The sequence below is a fragment of the Narcine bancroftii genome, chromosome 4, assembly GCF_036971445.1.
Source record: "Narcine bancroftii isolate sNarBan1 chromosome 4, sNarBan1.hap1, whole genome shotgun sequence".
Lineage (NCBI taxonomy): Eukaryota > Metazoa > Chordata > Chondrichthyes > Torpediniformes > Narcinidae > Narcine > Narcine bancroftii.
Window position 1 is genome coordinate 124,915,143 of NC_091472.1, and position 18,852 is coordinate 124,933,994.

General features: G+C 37.5%; 1 protein-coding gene across 2 annotated transcripts in view; it reads left to right on the plus strand.

Annotated features, from left to right (window-relative positions):
* The window catches only part of fam222aa (family with sequence similarity 222 member Aa), a 272,521-nt gene that overhangs the window by 7,843 nt on the left and 245,826 nt on the right, over positions 1-18,852 (plus strand). The window contains exons 2-3 of one of the 2 annotated variants that reach the window (XM_069932732.1): positions 10,856-11,006; positions 11,979-12,101. In XM_069932732.1, the coding sequence (XP_069788833.1) occupies positions 10,856-11,006; positions 11,979-12,101 (274 nt within the window). Of the gene's footprint in view, positions 1-10,855; positions 11,007-11,978; positions 12,102-17,368; positions 17,451-18,852 lie in introns of those variants that run through there. The other variant, XM_069932733.1, reaches the window with a different exon arrangement.

The following is an 18,852-nucleotide window of genomic DNA, read 5'->3' on the forward strand; positions in this document are numbered from 1 at the left end:
TGTTCTCTCCTCTTTTCTGAATCATTTAAGAACATTTTACTTGCAACTGATTTGATAGCCATCTGTGAACATGTATTTAATATTCAAATTTTTTTGCCAAACAAAATCCTTCACCTTCCCTCTTTTTGTTAAATTACATACCCTTGTCACAAATTCAGTGACTAGTTTAAATTATTGTTCCTTATTTGCTCTGTAAATGAAGTTTTGTACACATTAACATTCAACTTTTCAGAATAATTTTAAATAAATCCTCTTTTCTATGGCATTAGTCAAATGCACAACACTGCACTTTATCTCTGGCTCCAGTATATCTTCTCTCTGCAAGTGGATTTTGGTCTGCTGAATATTCAATGCTGAGAAATAGAACACTTTTGGCACTCAGTTTCAATGACAACCATTAATGTGTGGCATAATTGAGATGTAGAATACAGAGACTTTTACATCATCTCATATATAAATACTATTTTAGAAGAGCATTTCCTGCTCTCAATAAACCAAGCTGAACAAAGCAAGAATGTGCCAAGCTTGGAAGAAAATAATTAATTCTAAGTAAGTACGTTCAACTAAAACTCCTAAATTTAAGAACACAAAAAATGACCCCCTCGAGTGCCAATTTACTCCAGTGAAAATTTCAAAAAAGCAACAACTCAGCATCATCCTGACATTTAGAAAAGCAAAGTTGGCAAATTAAGCCAGTTTCTGCTTCCACTCCAATGTGATATTTCTAATTCAAATTCCTAGTTGGCAATAGTATTTCTGAACAAGACAGTCAATTTGAGCCAAATTATTATTTGTCCTGTCACAAAGGCTTGGATTGAGTACAATCCATGATTTTAGATCAATGAGAGGCATAAAAACATACCTTCCCATCAGATGATCTGAATTAAACATTACTTTCTCTAGTTCTTTTAGTGACCAATGGCAGACAATGTTTAGAGAGGGGAACAGAATTTCTGGCAAAAAAAATCAACCTGAAAGGTTAACTTTGTATAGTCAGCTTTTTCTGTTTTATTTTATAGCATTTATAATTGTCCTTGGGTGCTTTACAAGAATATTTCCAACGTTAAAAGTGAATCTAATAAAAGGCATACAGTACATTGGTGATGAAGAGATTATTGTGGTGAATGTTCTACTTCTAAAGTTTACTTATGCCCTGAACAGAACCATCCCATCAAAATTAACCAGTCAATCAATACTAGAAGTGACTCACCTAGAACTTAAAAAAAACTGAAATGATTTGTGGCAGGTAAAGGATGGGTAAATTAAATACATAAATTTTTGATTTTTTTTTTAAAGCTGGGTTTGATAATTAGCTAATTCCATTGAAAATTGAACTTGAAAATTGGAAGCACCATCATCTGAAGATGTGAATGGTCGAGTTCTGCAGCATTCTTTCCATTTGTATGTGTCTTTGACAGTATCCGTTGTATATCACAATGGCAATAATATTCCAAAAAGTCACATACCATGCATTTCTTTCAGTTTCTGCAGTCAAATTTCAGCCTTATATGTGCTATGAGTATGCATAAAGAAGAAAAAGCACTCATTCAGAAAGAGTACATTGGGGCCTCTAAATTCTCTCATTAAAAGGAAGACCAGGATTGTATTTTGCAGCCTGAATGGCAATTAAATTCAGACTTAGGATTTATTCAACCATAGTTAGACAGCAGCCTTCAGGAATACAGAGTCACTTTAGCAGCAGGATAATGCATTCTCCATTTGACTTAACATTAGTGAGAGGATGAGTAATTTCTTGGTAAATTAAAACATTGTCAAACTGACATCACAAATTTTTACAAAAGTCTTAAATGCTCTGTGTTAAGCTTTATGCTTAAATTGATAAATACAGTTCAATCTGATGAAGCAGGATTTGTATAATTTAGTGATGTTATGTGAGGTTTTGAAATAAAGCAAATAGAATTATTTTTTAAATTTTTTACACTATGAACCATACTGACCAAAATACACACAAACATTTCCCTCTTGAATATACACAGTGTCATTTTCTCCCCTTTTCCCCCCTCCCTTCCCTCCCTCCTTCACCCCCCCCCCACCCCTCCCACCCACTCAACGTTCAACTTATATGATACATTAAACCCATTAAACAATGTCCTCACACAATGAAAATAAACAAGAAAGTTGTGTCATCTACTTTTACACACTGGGTCAGTTCATTTCGTCGTCTTCTCCTTCTGTCATTTTAGGCGGTGGAGGTCCGCGGTAGGACCTCTCTGCTGTGCTCCATGTACGGTTCCCAAATTTGTTCGAATACTGTGATGTTATTTCTTAAATTATATGTTATTTTTTTTCCAATGGAATACATTTATTCATTTCTATGTACCTTTGCTGTATTCTCAGGGTATCTTCTGATTTCCAGGTTGACATAATACATTTTTTTGCTACAGCTAAGGCTATCATCATAAATCTTTTTTGTGCTCCATCCAAATCGAGTCCAAAGTTCTTTACTTCTTATATTACTTAGAAGGAAGATCTCTGGGTTTTTTGGTATGTTGCTTTTTGTGATTTTATTTAGATCGTCCCAAAACTTTTCCACTTTCTCACATGCCCAAATTGCATGTACTGTTGTTCCCGTTTCCTTCTTATATAATTTTGATCTTAAAAGAGTAAGCTTGCTTGAGCACAGTGATAGGATATATAGTACAACACCCGTGCATGCCTTCAGGATAGGCTTGCGGATCCATCAGAGTATTTTCAATACATATTGCTAATGATGCCAATTTATATAGCCACAAAACAAATCAAATAACACAATCAGCATGCAAAAATATTTCAATCAATTAAGTAAGAAATGGCAAACAGAATGCTACTAAATGATGCTCTCCACGACTTAAACAAAAATGTTCATTAAGTATTAAAATACAATTGAATTACCAAATTTTCCCATGACTCATTAATCTAACATGCTGGATGTAATTTTCAAATTACAACCCTCCCAGAAAGGTTTAATAACCTTTATATATGATGTACTTTCAAAACCACATCAGGTTTCCCTCGAAAAGATTAAAAGATCATGGGAGCGTGATCTACAAATTTCTATTTCATACAAAATTTGGGATTTGATTCTTCACTTCTTCACTATGTGCTCAACCTTCTCATTCATTTCAAGGTTCTACATCAGATTAAACATGTCTAAAGATAAATTATCCCATATATTTCCTGATTGAAATCCCCGATGTTACAGATGTAATGATGGGGAAGCAACCTTGATACGTATGTTCTGATCTTGTCGAGCTCTTGAACCTTATTGGAGGGAGTTTTTTGTGTGTTTTTTCAATAATATTATGTGTTAATCTTAAACCTAATCATTTAATAGCTTTGCTTGGAGTATTAGATGATATTAATAAGCAATTTTCTTCATCGGATCGTCAACTCATACTATTTACAACTCTTATGGCACCAAGAGCTATCTACTTAGATGGAAAGATCCTGTTCCACCCATTAGTACTCAGTAGTTATGTCATATCATGTCTTGTCTTGCCTTAATTTAGAAAAGATCAGGTGTTCCATGTTGTATGCTAACACTAACTTTCATAAAAGTTGGAGTCCTTTTGTGGACCATTTTCATGCTCATTACATCTGTTTGTCTTGATCATTAAATGTATTTATTTATGTACATGCTTTTTCCTTCAGTTAGTAATATTTTGTAGATTCAGCAGAACAATATTACCATTAATTGTATGTCACAACACCCCAGAACCACTTGCTCCTCTCGCCAAGGTGTTCTAGTTCAGGTATCTATAAAACAATGTGAAAAATTGCCCAGGTATGTCCTAGTCACAAAAAAGCACAAACAAATCTAACCTACCTACTTACCACCCCATCGGTCTACTTTAGTAAACGAATTGAAGCTCTCATGAATCGTGCTAGAAACCAGCAACAACACTCCAACAACCAGTTCACCAATGGCCAAATGTTACCACAGCCATGAATGAATGAACTGAATTACAGAGTGAGGTGAGAATGACCAACCTTGAAAATCATGGCAGTATTTAACCAAATGCAACATCAATGAGTTTTGGTAAAACTGAAATTAATGGATTTCAAGAGGGAAATACTCCAATGGTTGATTTGTATCTTGGATGTGGTTGTAGGGAGTCAATAATCTGAGCCCCAGGAAGTTAGGGCAATATCCTAGCCCCACCCCTCTTCAGCTATTTCATTCATGGGCTTCCTTCTATTGTGGGTGGACCTCAAGGATGCATGCTTAGCCCACTGCTCTAATCACAATACACCCATGATTGTGTGGCTATGCACATTTCAAAATACCCTCTACATATTTGCCGATGTCACAGAATCACAGTCAATAATGTGCAAGCGTACAGTAGTTAAGTGGTGTCACAACAACAACCTTCCATTCAAATTAGCAAAACCAAGGAGCTGCCATTGGCAACAAAAGAGAGGGAGGGGGTATAACCACCTACTCCTGGTATTCAATGGTATTTCAATCACCAATCTATGATCATCCACAATAGTAGCATTTAAGAGGCTTCTAGATAGATACAACAATGAAGACAGTGTTTACATCCGGGTCCGCACGGATGGCAGTCTCTTCAATCTGAGGCGCCTGCAAGCTCACAACAAGACACAAGAGCAACTTGTCCGTGAACTACTCTTTGCAGATAATGCCGCTTTAGTTGCCCATTCAGAGCCAGCTCTCCAGTGCATGACGTCCTGTTTTGCGGAAACTGCCAAAATGTTTGGCCTGGAAGTCAGCCTGAAGAAAACTGAGGTCCTCCATCAGCCAGCTCCCCACCATGATCACCAGCCCCCCCACATCTCCATCGGGCACACTGAACTCAAAACGGTCAACCAGTTTACCTACCTCGACTGCACCATTTCATCTGATGCAAGGATCGCCAAAGAGATAGACAACAGACTCGCCAAGGCAAATAGCGCCTTTGAAAGACTACACAAAAGAGTCTGGAAAAACAACCACATGAAGAAACACACAAAGATCAGCGTGTACAGAGCCGTTGTCATACCCACGCTCCTGTTCAGCTCCAAATCATGGGTCCTCTACCGCCATCACCTACGGCTCCTAGAACGCTTTCATCAGCGCTGTCTCCGTTCCATCCTCAACATTCATTGGAATGACTTCATCACCAACATCGAAATACTCGAGCTGGCAGAGTCCGCAAGCATCGAATCCATGCTGCTGAAGACCCAACTGCGTTAGGTGGGTCACGTCTCCAGAATGGAGGACCGTCGCCTTCCCAAGATCGTGTTCTATGATGAGCTCTCCACTGGCCACCGAGACAGATGTGCACCAAAGAAGAGCTACAAGGACTGCTTAAAGAAAGCTCTTGGTGCCTGCCACATTGTCCACCGCCAGTGGGCTGATATCGCCTCCAACCGTGCATCTTGGCGCCTCACAGTTCGGCGGGCAGTAACCTCCTTTGAAGAAGACAGCAGAGCCCACCTCACTGACAAAAGACAAAGGAGGAAAAACCCAGCACCCAACCCCAACCCACCAATTTTCCCTTGCAACCGCTGCAACCATGCCTGCCTGTCCCACATCGGACTTGTCAGTCACCAACGAGCCTGCAGCAGACGTGGACATACCCCTCCATAAATCCTTGTCCGCGAAGCCAAGCCAAAGAAGAAAAAATGATAGATACATAAATTATAAAGGGAATAGAAGGATATATATAATCTACGAGCAGCAGAGTTTTAGTTTGATGTGTCGCACACACTTGTAGCATGAAAGCCTTTTCCTTGTTCTAAAACAAGGTAATGAAAATGTTGTTAAAATCTGAGGAGTGGCTCCAGAGTTCAGTCCATTTGACAAATATGAAAAAAGATATCAATGACAAGTATAGAAGGAAAGTAATGGAATGTTGGAAATTTTAAGCAAAATGGAATATTCTGTAAATAGCCAGAAGATTGATCAGTAACCTTTTTTAAAAATTTCGACTTAACAGCAGGGTAACAAGCCGCCTTGACTCACAAGCCCGTGCCATCCAATTACACCCAATTAACCTTTAGTAACCTCTGGTACATTTAAAACGGTGGGAGGAAACCGGAGCACCCGGGGTGAACCAATACAGACATGGGGAAGAATGTACAAACTCCTTACAGACAGGGTGGGATTCGAACCCAGGTCCCAATTGCTGGCGATGTAACAACATTGTGCTAACCATTACACCAACTGTGCAGACCGTTAATTTTCATTGGAACTTTTCTATTCACTCCAGAAAGTATTTTTTTAGTTACAGAGCTCATAAAATTGTTGTGAAAGTAAACCAAATTGAAACTTGAGTACCTGGAATTAAAGGAAAATTTTTAAAAATGAAGCTCTGTAAAAACAATTGGCACAACTCTGGGGACTACAGGGAATTCACATCATTACTTAACATCTTCAAGGATAGAGGGGCAAATGTCACTCATTTTTGATATGACAGGTCTGTAGCTCCATATGTTGGTGGCTGGACTGTTATAAATGTTTTTGGTACTCTGAGAAAATGAGGGATAGCCATGACAAGATATTTGAGATGTGCCCTCGACATCACAACAGATGGTAATCCTGAGGTCAGTCAATAAATGGCTGATGATACTTTATTTCCAGCTGGTCAGACTAACTTAGTTGCTCTGCTGTTTCATTCTGCAAGGCAAAGGGAATTTTGATGTACTTCCATCAAAAGTAAGATTAAACCATATGAAGAAAAGATGGATTTTTATTCATTAGCAAGGACTCAACCTTTTAGAAAAGAGGTATTCTGGTCCTCTAAACCATGGTGATATGCTTGTTCAAAATGTACTATTTCTTGCTCTCCTGAAGCATTCTTAATATAATCCCACAATTTAAGAGTAAAACATCATCTGCGTGTGACAAATTGGTCCATTTTTTCTCCTCTTGTCCTCCTCCACCTAGCTATAAGAGGGGATTATAGATTTTTGCAGTATTTCATGGAGCCATTTGATACACAAATGCATAATATATCTTTGAAACCTAGAGTTGTTTATCTTCAAACTACTGGCTCTAAGCATAAAAAGCATTCAACTGGAACAAAAAATCCAGTGATAGTCATGGAATTTAAATGTGCACACATGGTAAACACCAAGTCAAATAAAAGAATCATTATGCTAAATGCATCACTAATAATGTGCATAGGATGGGTTAAAGGAGTCTTGTTACCCTCCATCAGTTCATTTATTTAAGGCAGAACTGAACCACACTGATGAGAAAGATCCCATGATCAATTTCTCTAGTTGATTAAATTCACTTTGAAAGCAGAAATCAGTATACAGGTTATTTTATAGCAGATAATACCCAGCGCATATTGACAAAAAAATGAAGGAAGAGAATTTAACAGTATATTTGAAAATAAACAGACTCAACTTCGTATCTTGTAAAATATCTGCTACATAGAACCAGGGACATTTTTTCTTTAAGTTTATATACCAAACTCAAAAGCTCTCATTCTTAAAATAGCATCAAATTCTTTAAAGTTTACATCACTAACCATATTTGGATGGAACTTCCGAACAAAAGCTCCAAATAAAATTCACAAATTTAATAATTGAAGCAAAATCTTTTGATAACAATGGGTACTTGTACAATTAATTAAAAGGAGACCAGTGTGCTGCACAGATGCACTCCCAAGGGTCATGACCAGGACCACTACTTTTCTCAATATGCATTAATAACTTGCACTGCAATGTACAGATACTGTGAACTGCAAAGAAGGTAGTGGTAGACCTCAGAAGAATATAGATAGGCAGTGAAATAAATAGACACAAATGGCAGATGAAATTGAATGCTGAAGAATGTGAAATGTTTCATTTCAGAAAGAAGTAAGAGACGAGGTAATACAAACCAAAGGGCACGATATTAAAAGAGGCACAACAGCAGAAAGACCTTGAGCATACCCAGCATTGCCCGGGAAATAAAACACTCAGTTGTTGACTCCATCTTTGAAACAAAATACCCAAAAAACCTCATGGTAATGTTCTTCTGTTGATTCTTGCTTTCTCCTTTGTCTAACTCTACAGGCCTGTGAAGAGATTCTGCCAATGCTGGTACACTTTTTTGGGCCATATTGAACTGGGTTTCACTTGTTTTTATTCTGAATGGACATTGACGCAAAGCCCTGTAACTAATTGAGGTTGGAAGTTCAAATGTCCTTAAAGGTTAAATTCAATGTGTTCATGACATTCAGCATCAAATGTTACCGCAATTATCGTAAACAGTAATGCAAGTCAGTGCTAGTAAATACTTGTATAATAAACAGTAGTGCAAACAGGTCAAAAAAACTTTTGAACTTCATATGACCTTAAAGGTTAAGTTTGATGTGGTCAGCATCAAATGTTACCCCTACTGAACCCTCCTTGGACATTTCTAGAGTGCTCCATATTGATTTGCATTGAGAATGGACAAACAGACAAACAAACACACATACATGCACAAAAATATATTCGATAAATATTCAGGGTATAAGAACAGTTTGAGAAACTAGACACGAGAGCATACAAAAGTGTGTGCTTTTATAAATATAGACACAGCAAAGAAGTCCTGATGAATCTTTAGAAAGACTGACCTGGCCACAACCAGAAGGCTGAAGACTAATGTTGCTGTTGCTCTAAAATGAAAGCAACAAAAAAAAATGCAGGAAATACTGAGGTTAGGCAGCATTTCTGTAGAGAGAAACTGATTTGTTCTTGAGGTAAGAGTTCAAATGGTTCAGGAATTTTGGAGTCAAGAAAAAAGGTCTGCAGCATGTTACCAGAGAAATGGGCTCTGGTGGGGCAGTGGAAAAAGAGATGTCGAACTTGCCCAAGCAAAGTCTGACAATTGCCAATGTCTGGACCACAAGCATTTGTCTCACTGATGAAATAGGGTTATGGTCTTCCAAGTTCTAACCAATTTGTCAAGGGAGGACTCCTCTTGAGTCTGAATTTCCTGCTTTCCAGTTTCATCTTTTCAGGGTTTTGTGTTCTTTCCAATTTTGATATTAAACAGTCAATAAGATTCAGCATAAGATTGCACAAAGTTGGAATGGGTATGCTTCCCATTACAGATAGCCAGAGGGTCATACAGTGCTTACTTATGACAAGTCACTAAGACACCACATTCGTTCATTGCTGATGGCAAAACCAAACCATGGAGACAGAATTCTTCTTCCAGTTGGTCCATCCAGAAGATATACCTGTTCCTTAAGCTGGCTTTCTAATCCGGGCTGTGATCTCAATATCAAATGTCTTGAGATTCAGTTATGGCTGCTGTGCTTAGCATTGATAACAAGAATTCTGATGTCCCATATCTTAGCTACGTTTTGTAGAATGTATGAGGCCTGCGCATAATCCAGCAACATTGACAACTACAAGATGCATGGATGTTTAAGACCACCTTTTGGCCTATATTCTATCTATAGAACTATACTGTTAAAAGGCAAAATTGCAGAAAATCTCATCAAACACAATGAGACTATCAGTGTCCAATGAAATTCATACATCTCCTTCATCAATGTTATATTTGACAGAAGTGTCAAAACTCCATCTCACAAAATGCTACCTCAATTTTAGCATTTTTCCAGCAGGAAGGATGTTGAAAATGTCAACCAACAGTCAACAAACAACAAGGCTTTCTGGGACATACAAAAATTACCGTGGATGGATAAAACATGGCAGAGAAGTACATCTGACATAAATTCATGCCCACGTTTCCTTCATTTGGGGAAGAGGATGCCAGCTTTTTTTTCAGTGATAATCATGACAAACTTCAAGACCAAGGGCAAATCTGGAGACAAAAGTTAAAGAATTTCATGTACGTTACATTCTAAATGGGACAATAACGGAACCTTTACTTTTACCAACTGCATTAACTCTGAGATGGTCTGGTGTGCGCCACAGTAAAAATCATAGCAAGGATTCTCCTCAATGCTTCCTCCCAGTGGCTAAAGAATGCTTCCCAAACACAATATGAATTCCACCCATCAAGGCACAGGAGGTAGCGAATAAGAATGGAGGGAGCAAGGAAACAAGGAACTTCTGACCAGTAAGGCAAGCATAAGTAGGAGGAAAATGCTGGAATATATAATGAAAGATCTGATTACAAAACACCTAGAAATTTATAATAGGATTTAGCAGAGGCAGTGCAGTTTAAGAAAGGTAAATCATGTTTGACTAAACTAGTGAAATCCTTAGAGGATGTAACCATGGGAAACAATTGATGTTCTGTGTTTAGTTTTTCAAGCTTTTTGATAACAATGTAAAATGTTAATGTTCAAAGAACCTTGATATCCTTCTACACATGTAATTGAAAATTAGCATGTCAACAGGAAAGATGTCTTTCTGAAATTATATAGGGCCATGGTGAGACTGCATCTGGATTACTGTGTATATTTTTTATCTTCCTTGCTGTAAAGTAAGTTCAAAGAAGATTGGTTCTTGGGAAGGCAAGTTTGCCACTCAAGCAGAGATTGATTAGACCTCAATTCTTTAGAGTTTAAAGGTATTGAGAGGTAATCTCATGGAAACATAAAATTCTTGCAGGGTTCAACAAGATATATGGAGGGATGATGAATTCCCTGGTTGATGAGTATAGAATCAGGAATCAAAGTCTCCAGCTAAAGGGCAAGTCACTTAGGTGTGAGATAAGGGAAAATTCATTCAGAGTGTGAGCCTTTCATATTCTCTGACCTGATGGGCTGTGAGAAATCACTCACCAAGTTCATTCAAAACAAAATTGATACATTTCTGGAAATTAGGGGAATCAAGGGACGTGGAATTACACAGGATATAGATAATGTTACAAAAAAAAATAAGAAGCTTTATGCTTTACTTAGGTTTAGTATTTTGCAAGCAGAATGAATTTAGTATTTATTTTATTCCACAGATGTTTGTTCCCCCCTATTGTTGTCACCCTACATGGTTTAGATCCAGAAAAATCATATACACTTATGGTCGATATGGAATCAAGCAGTGATCAGCGCTACTCCTACACTGAGGAGAGGGGCTGGTGCCCATCTGCGCCAGCTCGACAGCAGGTAAGATATTATGACTAAGAATTAATAACTTCAAAATGAAGTAAACTGGTGGACAATGGGTCATGAGGCAGCATTTAAGGGAGGAAAGTGACATATGAAAATTCAATGAGGAATTCACAACCACCTTATAACTGTATTTAGAAAAAAAAAGCTCATTTGTTCCAGTAGCCATATTATAAAAAGCACAAATCAATATCAAATTAATTTGATGAAGATTCATTGTGAAGGTGGACTATTTTGAAAGGCCTAAATGGAAACATTATGTTAAAAATTCTAGTAGAAAGGGTGTTTACAGCATCTTCTGATTCATGAAGTAGATCAAGCCATTTCTCAGCTCTCTGGATCTGTATTTTCCTTTAATTGGACAGAGGCCCTTGCATTTTGATTCAATCCAAGATAGTACACGGAAAGAGAATAGGATGAAACTGTGGATTTCAGTATAGGGGAGGCTTCATAGATTTGATGTCTAGTGCTTTCATGTAACTAACCTACCCACCTAACCATAGCAATGGTTAATGAGAATCAGAAATGGAAGGATGGTGACTCTACTTGAGAGGATTTGGACACAAGCATCTGCAGACTTCCTGTTTATCTCAATACATATTTATCAATTTTCTGAGTAGCCTGCTACCACTTAGTTAATAATAGATTCTATAACTTTTCATTCTACTGCTGACAGGATAACCGATCAATAATTTATTTTCTTTCTCCACATTTTCCTAAATGTTGGGAATACATTTGTTACATTCCAGTGTGCAGGATCCATTCAGAATCAATGAATGTCAGTATCTCCAATAGATACCCCTTTTAAAAACCTGGGCTGCAAAGCATCAAGACCTGTGAATGTGTCAGCTTTCAGTCCCTCGAGAATAATTGTGGACATGTATCTAATGAGTTGAGGTGAATGTTGTTCTCTATTCCTCAACCATATGTTTCTGAACTTGTTTTGTTTTCCTCCTGAAAATTGTGTAGCAATCAAGTGGAGTTTATGTCCATTCAGAAACACCAGCCCTTGGAGCTGAACTGAATGACAAGCCCATAACTTTCAAACTACTCAAAATCTGCACAACTAATGGAACCGACAACAAAGGAATGGTGAGGTATTTTTTCAAATATAAAATCCAATACAGTATCGTTTGGGGTATTTATACCTTTCCTTACTCTTTCCTCCCATAGTGCCAATTCCAATATATGACTATTCTATGGTGGCAAGAAATTCTCACCTAAATGAACATGATCTAATATTTGAGTTTTTCCTCATTAGGAGTGAGGGCATTTCAGCCATGTCCTAGCTTGTCCTTACTTGACATCCATCCATATGTACTCTGCAAGAGCTTATTGATTGATGATAATAGGAGCACTAGATGATGGATTATGAATGACCTTGGCAGTGGTCAATCAACCTAACATCCTAACTTTGCACTGACTGGGCCTTTAGCCAATTTTGACCAGTTTCATATTGGATGGCTTGCTGTTTATCTCAATAAACTCCATTAGGTTATTGTAGGAGTGCATTGACAGACTGCAAATTGATCTACATGTGCTTGGATTATTTCCCTTCAGGATTTAAAAAGATCAAAAAAAGATCATTTTAAAATATTTTGGAAATTAGATATTTTTATCAGAATTTTTAAAAAAATCACCTGTACATAACATATATTTAGGCAAATCATAAATGGAGGACAGAGATTTAGCCCATTGTGTCTTGTTCTTTGAAGTGATCCAAATAATCCCAATTTCCTTTTTTAAGCTTGTTGATTTGACTTATATCTCCCTTTCAGATATCAGGTGGTAACAACTCACTAAGAAAAAAGTTTGACTGTGGGCAGCACAACAGTGCACCTCATAGAGCTGCTGCCCTACAGATCCAGCAACCCAAGCTCAACCATGACTTTCAGTGCTGAACGTGTAAAGTCAGCACATTCTCCTTGTGAGGATTTCCACTGGGTTCTCAAGTTTCCTACCACATACCAAAGGCGTGGGGGGTTGGTGCTTAATTGACCAAGGCAAATCGATGCAAATATGGAGAAGACTGATGGAGTCTTGGAAAAGATGATGCAAATGTGTAGAAAATCAAATAGGATTTGTGTGGGATGGTGTCAGTGGTGGCTTTACAGTTGATGAGGGCTCACTGGGCTCTATGGCCCTATGATTTAAACATTTCCTTTCCCAAATGTCAGCTCTGGTTTATTTGCCAATGTTTCAGAATGTGTGGACTCTGTTCAAGCACTGGATTTCAACAACATACTCACTACTGATTGATTATATGTTATTTTCTCTTAAAGAGGACCTCATTTCATTTAAAACTAGTGCAAACCTCATATTTCTTCAGTCAAGGACGAAAACAGAACATTTTAACTCCAGCTTTGGATGCAGATAACATGATTCTCTTTAACCTGCATTATTTTAGGTATAGTATATGTGATGTGCAAAAGAAAATTAAAAATATGTTTCTAAAAATATGATTCTAATCCCGAGTGCACCACCTCCAAACCCATCCACACTCCCATTCCCACCATCAAACTCCCTCTCAACTATTGCTTTGACATCAAAATAATTTGTTTTAAGAGACAAATTATCCTTTTTACATTAGAGCTAGAGATCATAGAAACATGACATATGCATTACTTGGCAGTACTGCCCAGCCAATGAAAATTTAACAAGCAGTTAAGTGAATATTTCAGTTGCCATTTGCAGAGGTGACAAGAATGACATTAATTGTTTGTTTTCTGTGAGCAGACTGCAAAACTAGGTGCTTAAATGAAAATGAGTCATTTATGAAATTCTCCCTCTCCTCTTCATTAATCAAATTCCCATGGTCTTTTAATGGTGAGGGAGGGGAAAGTAGTTCATCAAGTGCAGTTTTTAGCAGAAAATTGGATTAGGGCATTTAAATGTATCTCTGACCCATTTTCAACTCATGTGCTTTGGACTTATTTTTATGCCACAATTATAAATTTCTTAATCATTACTTCAAGTCTCTGATCCTTGGTGTAGAACACACAGACACACAATCAGACAAAACATACAGACAAACAATACACATGCAGGACAGGTACTCAAATAAACAAACAAACAAATAAAGTTTCTTGAATATGAGAGTCTCGGATGTTTAATGGGAGCAGTTCCTTTTATCATTCAGTATTTTCATTTTCCATGGGAAGCAACTGTTCCTCAGCCTGATGGTGGTGTGTTTGATATACCTATATCTCTTTCCCAATGGGAGCAGCTGAAAGATGATGTGTGCAGGGTGAAAGGAGTCCTGAATAATTTTGCGCACCCTCTTCAGACAACAATCCCAGTAGATCACATCGATCAGGGGGAGGGAGACTCTAATAATTCTCTGTTTTTCTTATGGTCCTGTGGATTGACCTCTGATCCATTTCTATGCAGCAGCCATACCACACTGTGATACAGCCAGTCAGGGAAGTCTTAATTAGTGCTCCTGTAGAAGGTTGACATAATGGTGGCCGGTAACCTTGACCCCTTCAGTCTCCTCAGGAAGTGCAGTTGCTGTTGTGCCTTCTTGACAAGTGAGGAATTGTTGAGTGTCCATGATAGGTCACTAGTTAAGTGAACTCCAAGGAACCTGGTGCTCTCCACTCTTTCCACTATAGAGTTGTTGATGTGTAGTGGAAGGTGGCCATTCCTGGTCCTCCTGAAGTCCATGATCATCTCCTTTGCTTTGTCCACATTGAGACTCAGGTTGTTACTCTTGCACTATATCATGAGATTTTTCATATAGGGAAAACTGCCCTAATAAACAATGTATTATTATTTAAGGAGACATTCCACTGGCTTCATACAGTTTTACAGCAAGGAAATAGATTTTATGGCCCAACTTGTCCATTCTGACCAAGCGAGTCCCATGTGACAGGTTTCGGCCCACATCCCACTAAAACTTTCATATCCATGTTTCTGTCTAAATGTCTCCTAAACATTACATTTGTCCCTGTCTCTACCAATTTTTCTAGCAGCTCATTCCACATACTCACCACCTTCTGTGTGAAGAAGGTGCTCTTCAGGTCCATTTTAAATCTTTCCCCTCTTTTCTTAACTCTATGCCCTCTAATTTTTGGCTCCCCTACAATGGTAAAAAAAATCCTGAACTAATTATCTTATCTATGCCCCTCAGGATCTTATTAACCTCTAAGGTTCCCTCCTCAGATTTCCGCACTCCAGGGAGAAAGGTCCCAGTCAGTTTATGCAACACCTAGGACTGCAGGTTAAAATTCAATGCCAATCAGAGAGAAGATAACAGATTTTAAAACCAGTATTTCAGAACCTCCTCAAAAAGCTCCTGCTCTGTCTGTTAAAAAAATCGACACTTTCCTCATCGTCCCCCTGAAAATCCACAAAGCTGGAGTAGAAGAAAGTCTTCCTCAATTTCAAACTACTGCCCAATAAGAAGGCGTGAAGTTTTAGAAGCTATATCATTAGCCAAATATTTCTGCCCTGGGGTTTAGTGCTGCTCGAGATAAGCGGTGTTATCAACATTCATCCAATAATAAAGAAAGCCGTCCAAGGATTTTAATCCCTGAGCAACTGTACAAATCATTTAAAGAACTTATCACACTAATTCCAATCAACACCAATGTGAAAAAAAGATTTTAATTGTACCATGAAGTAAAACTTACTCTACGTTAACCTGCTTACATTCATTCCCTTCAATTCCATCAACTTTGATTAATAAATGGATATAGCAATTGACAATAGGGAGGTGAATGCTTTGTCCTCTGCACTAAATATAGCTTATCCAATTAATATCATGTCTGACATAATGGAATATGGTCAAAGTTGTCATATTGGGATCTTTTAAGGTCTGGAATAATATTGCAAGATGATCTTTGTCATTGACAATCTTTCCTCTGGTGTAAGGTCAGCACTGAAACTATTCACTGAGACTGCAATGGTATTCTGCTCCATTCTTAAAAGTTCACTTGGCAGGACCTTCTAGACCTGTAGAACTTCTCCCAACCATAGCTGCATGAGAACACCAACATTCTCCAGGTCTATATAAATATCAACTCAAGTTCAAATTTATAATCCCGAGGTCTATTAAGAAAGTTTGTTCATATCACAGTTCCTTTATGCTACAAATCCGCACTACGTTGTGGGAATACAACTTTATGGCAATTTAAAAAGTCAGTCCACCACTAGATGCTCAGGGCAAGTATGGGTAATAAACTTGCATTTTATTAAATTCAAAATGACCATGCAGTGAATTGAAACAATTTCTTAATTTACCATCCAATCTCCACTTTTTAACAATTTGGATTCTAAATTCAGTGCCCATTCAGACCAGTTAAACTAGTGGTTCAGTCTCCAGTCGTAGCTGCGGTGACCATTCTTCATAATAAGAACAGGTCTCAGAACCAAGATAAGGAAAAGACAAGATTACCATCCTTTGCCCTTCAAATAGGAATGTTTGATCAGGTGCAGAATCATGTTCGACTTCAAAGTTCTCATGACTCAATATTGTAAGCACATAATATATTTTTCTGATGAATGAAGGAATGAGTGATGGAACTAAGGAAACCATGAAACCATGGTTCTGTTCTTTGGTACACAAAAACATTTGAACAGTGTTTTTTTCACTGTAAAGAACAGCTATATTCATTGCTCAAAGAGATTACTCAACATTTGTACCATATAAACTCTGAGGCTTAAAATCAAAAATTGACTGGTGAATGTTGTGAATTTGATACAATTTTGCACTTCAGCAATCTAAGAGTCTCCAGTGAAGTGTTCCTCCTTATGCAAATCCCCAATCAAAATTACTAATGGAGTAAAGGTTTTAAAATTCTGACATGTAACAGGTTGATTATCAAAATTATTACACTCCTTTTAAAAATCCTAAAAGGCCCTTCAATCTTATTGTCAAAATATGTCACCCTCTTCTGCACATTGGATTGCTCCAATAATAGCATAGGTTGAATCCGACTCAAACTCTTATCTGCTATGACATCATTCAGAAATAGCTTATAGGAAATTCAAATCTTGGCAGGAAAGTTTAAAGTGCAGAGCGATGATTTTGAATGAGATGAGTGATGAGACTTAATGAGGCACCCATTAACTGTCAGAATTCAAGTGCTTTTAGCTGAATAATTTGCTTTGAGCATGCACCCTGGATAACTACAAAAATTCTGAAAATTAATTTCTACACTTTACAGGAATACGCTGCATGATAGAAAAGAACAAGTGTACTTTTCATATTTCTAGGGTTTTTTGAGCAATTATCAGCAATATTTTTGGCTTGCATTAGAACTAAAAGGTTTATTTTTAATGGACGCTATTTTTTTGTGGAACATTGTAGCTTTCAGTTCAGAGTTTAAAATATTTGTTTCTAACTTAACTGGCAGGTGGAACCTTTCAAAATGCCACATGCAGACTGATCTGGAATCCTCACAATTGACAAAGCAGCAGGGAGCCCAGTTTAATGCTGTTAAGTGTCACAGTTATTTTTGTATGTATTGAACCAAAATGGCAGGTGTAACTATTTTCCCTGCGGTTAGCTAATGGAGTTCTTTTGTAACGAGAAGATTGCTGACAAACCCGCTAGAAATTACCCTGACAGTCAGAACTACTCATCACGTGATATTTGACCGCTATTTTACTGCTGTTTGAATGCTAATAATCCCATCTTTTACTAGTCGAGTTACATATTTTCTGTAGTGCCATTACTGACATAATTAATATAAATTGAAAAAATCTTTCCTATATTGTATTTTGGAAACAAGTAATCTTTGTACTTCTTCGGTTCTAATTTTGCTGTTCGAGAATGGACAGGTTTCACAATGCCTGTGATACTGCGGCTTAACAAGAAGTGTGTCAAATGAAAGGTACAATCCCTTCGATGGTTAAATCTCCTGGCAGATGTGATACTGAATGATTAAGATGAAGGTTTGATTGCTGGTTTGTGCTGAGTTGGCTGACCTTACCAAAAGCAGAAATGACAGTGCTAGAATTGGCCCCCTGTGCTTTCCATGAGCTGAAGCAAGAAAGGTAGTGGGGGATGGGATTTTCTCACCGAGTCGAGTGAACCAAGCCCCCAACCACAAAATAAACATGAGTATGTGGATTTCTGATGAATTCAGATGTCAGTTCAGTCATCAAATTTTCCAAAAAGGCGCAATTGGCCGATTCAATTATCCACTCTGGAGAAATAGTGCAGAATGTTAATGCTACTGTCCTCATTCTTCCTGAAAGTTTAAAATAGATGCACCACCCTATCTACAACATTAATTTTCCAATCAAGGAAGAAAATTGTTTCTCTTCACTTCATTCTATTGTGATTTTAGAAACCTTTGAAATTTTCTCTCAACCTTTGAGTAACTTTAATGCTTCAATTCCATTCCTATTATTGTAATTTTTGTCTCTTTTTTGATCAAACTGTAACATTCACTATCTATGACTTACATGTCTTTCCAAAAGGAAATCTGAACATCTAAATGTAGTTCAATTATTATCTTAACCAATGATTCATTACTTCTCTGCAATTTTTCCACTTCATTCATTGTTTTGTATTTATTGTTTCTGCTGATCCACATCTTTCAGTATCTATTTCCACCAGTGTATTTTTACATTTCTTACCTTTTCTCCCATACGTAATCTCACTCTGGCATTTCCACGGACTCCCTTACTATTTTCCTATCTCTATGCTGTTTTCAATTGGCATTTATGATGAATCTCTGGGGAATTCTGAAAATACATTATGTGTTAAGTTAGAATTGTTATGATTCACCTGTATTTCGTTAGTATACTATATCATGAGCTAACTGTAAGTAACTGCATCATCACCAGATAGTTGTCTACTCACCACTAAAATAATTAAAGATTGCTAGTT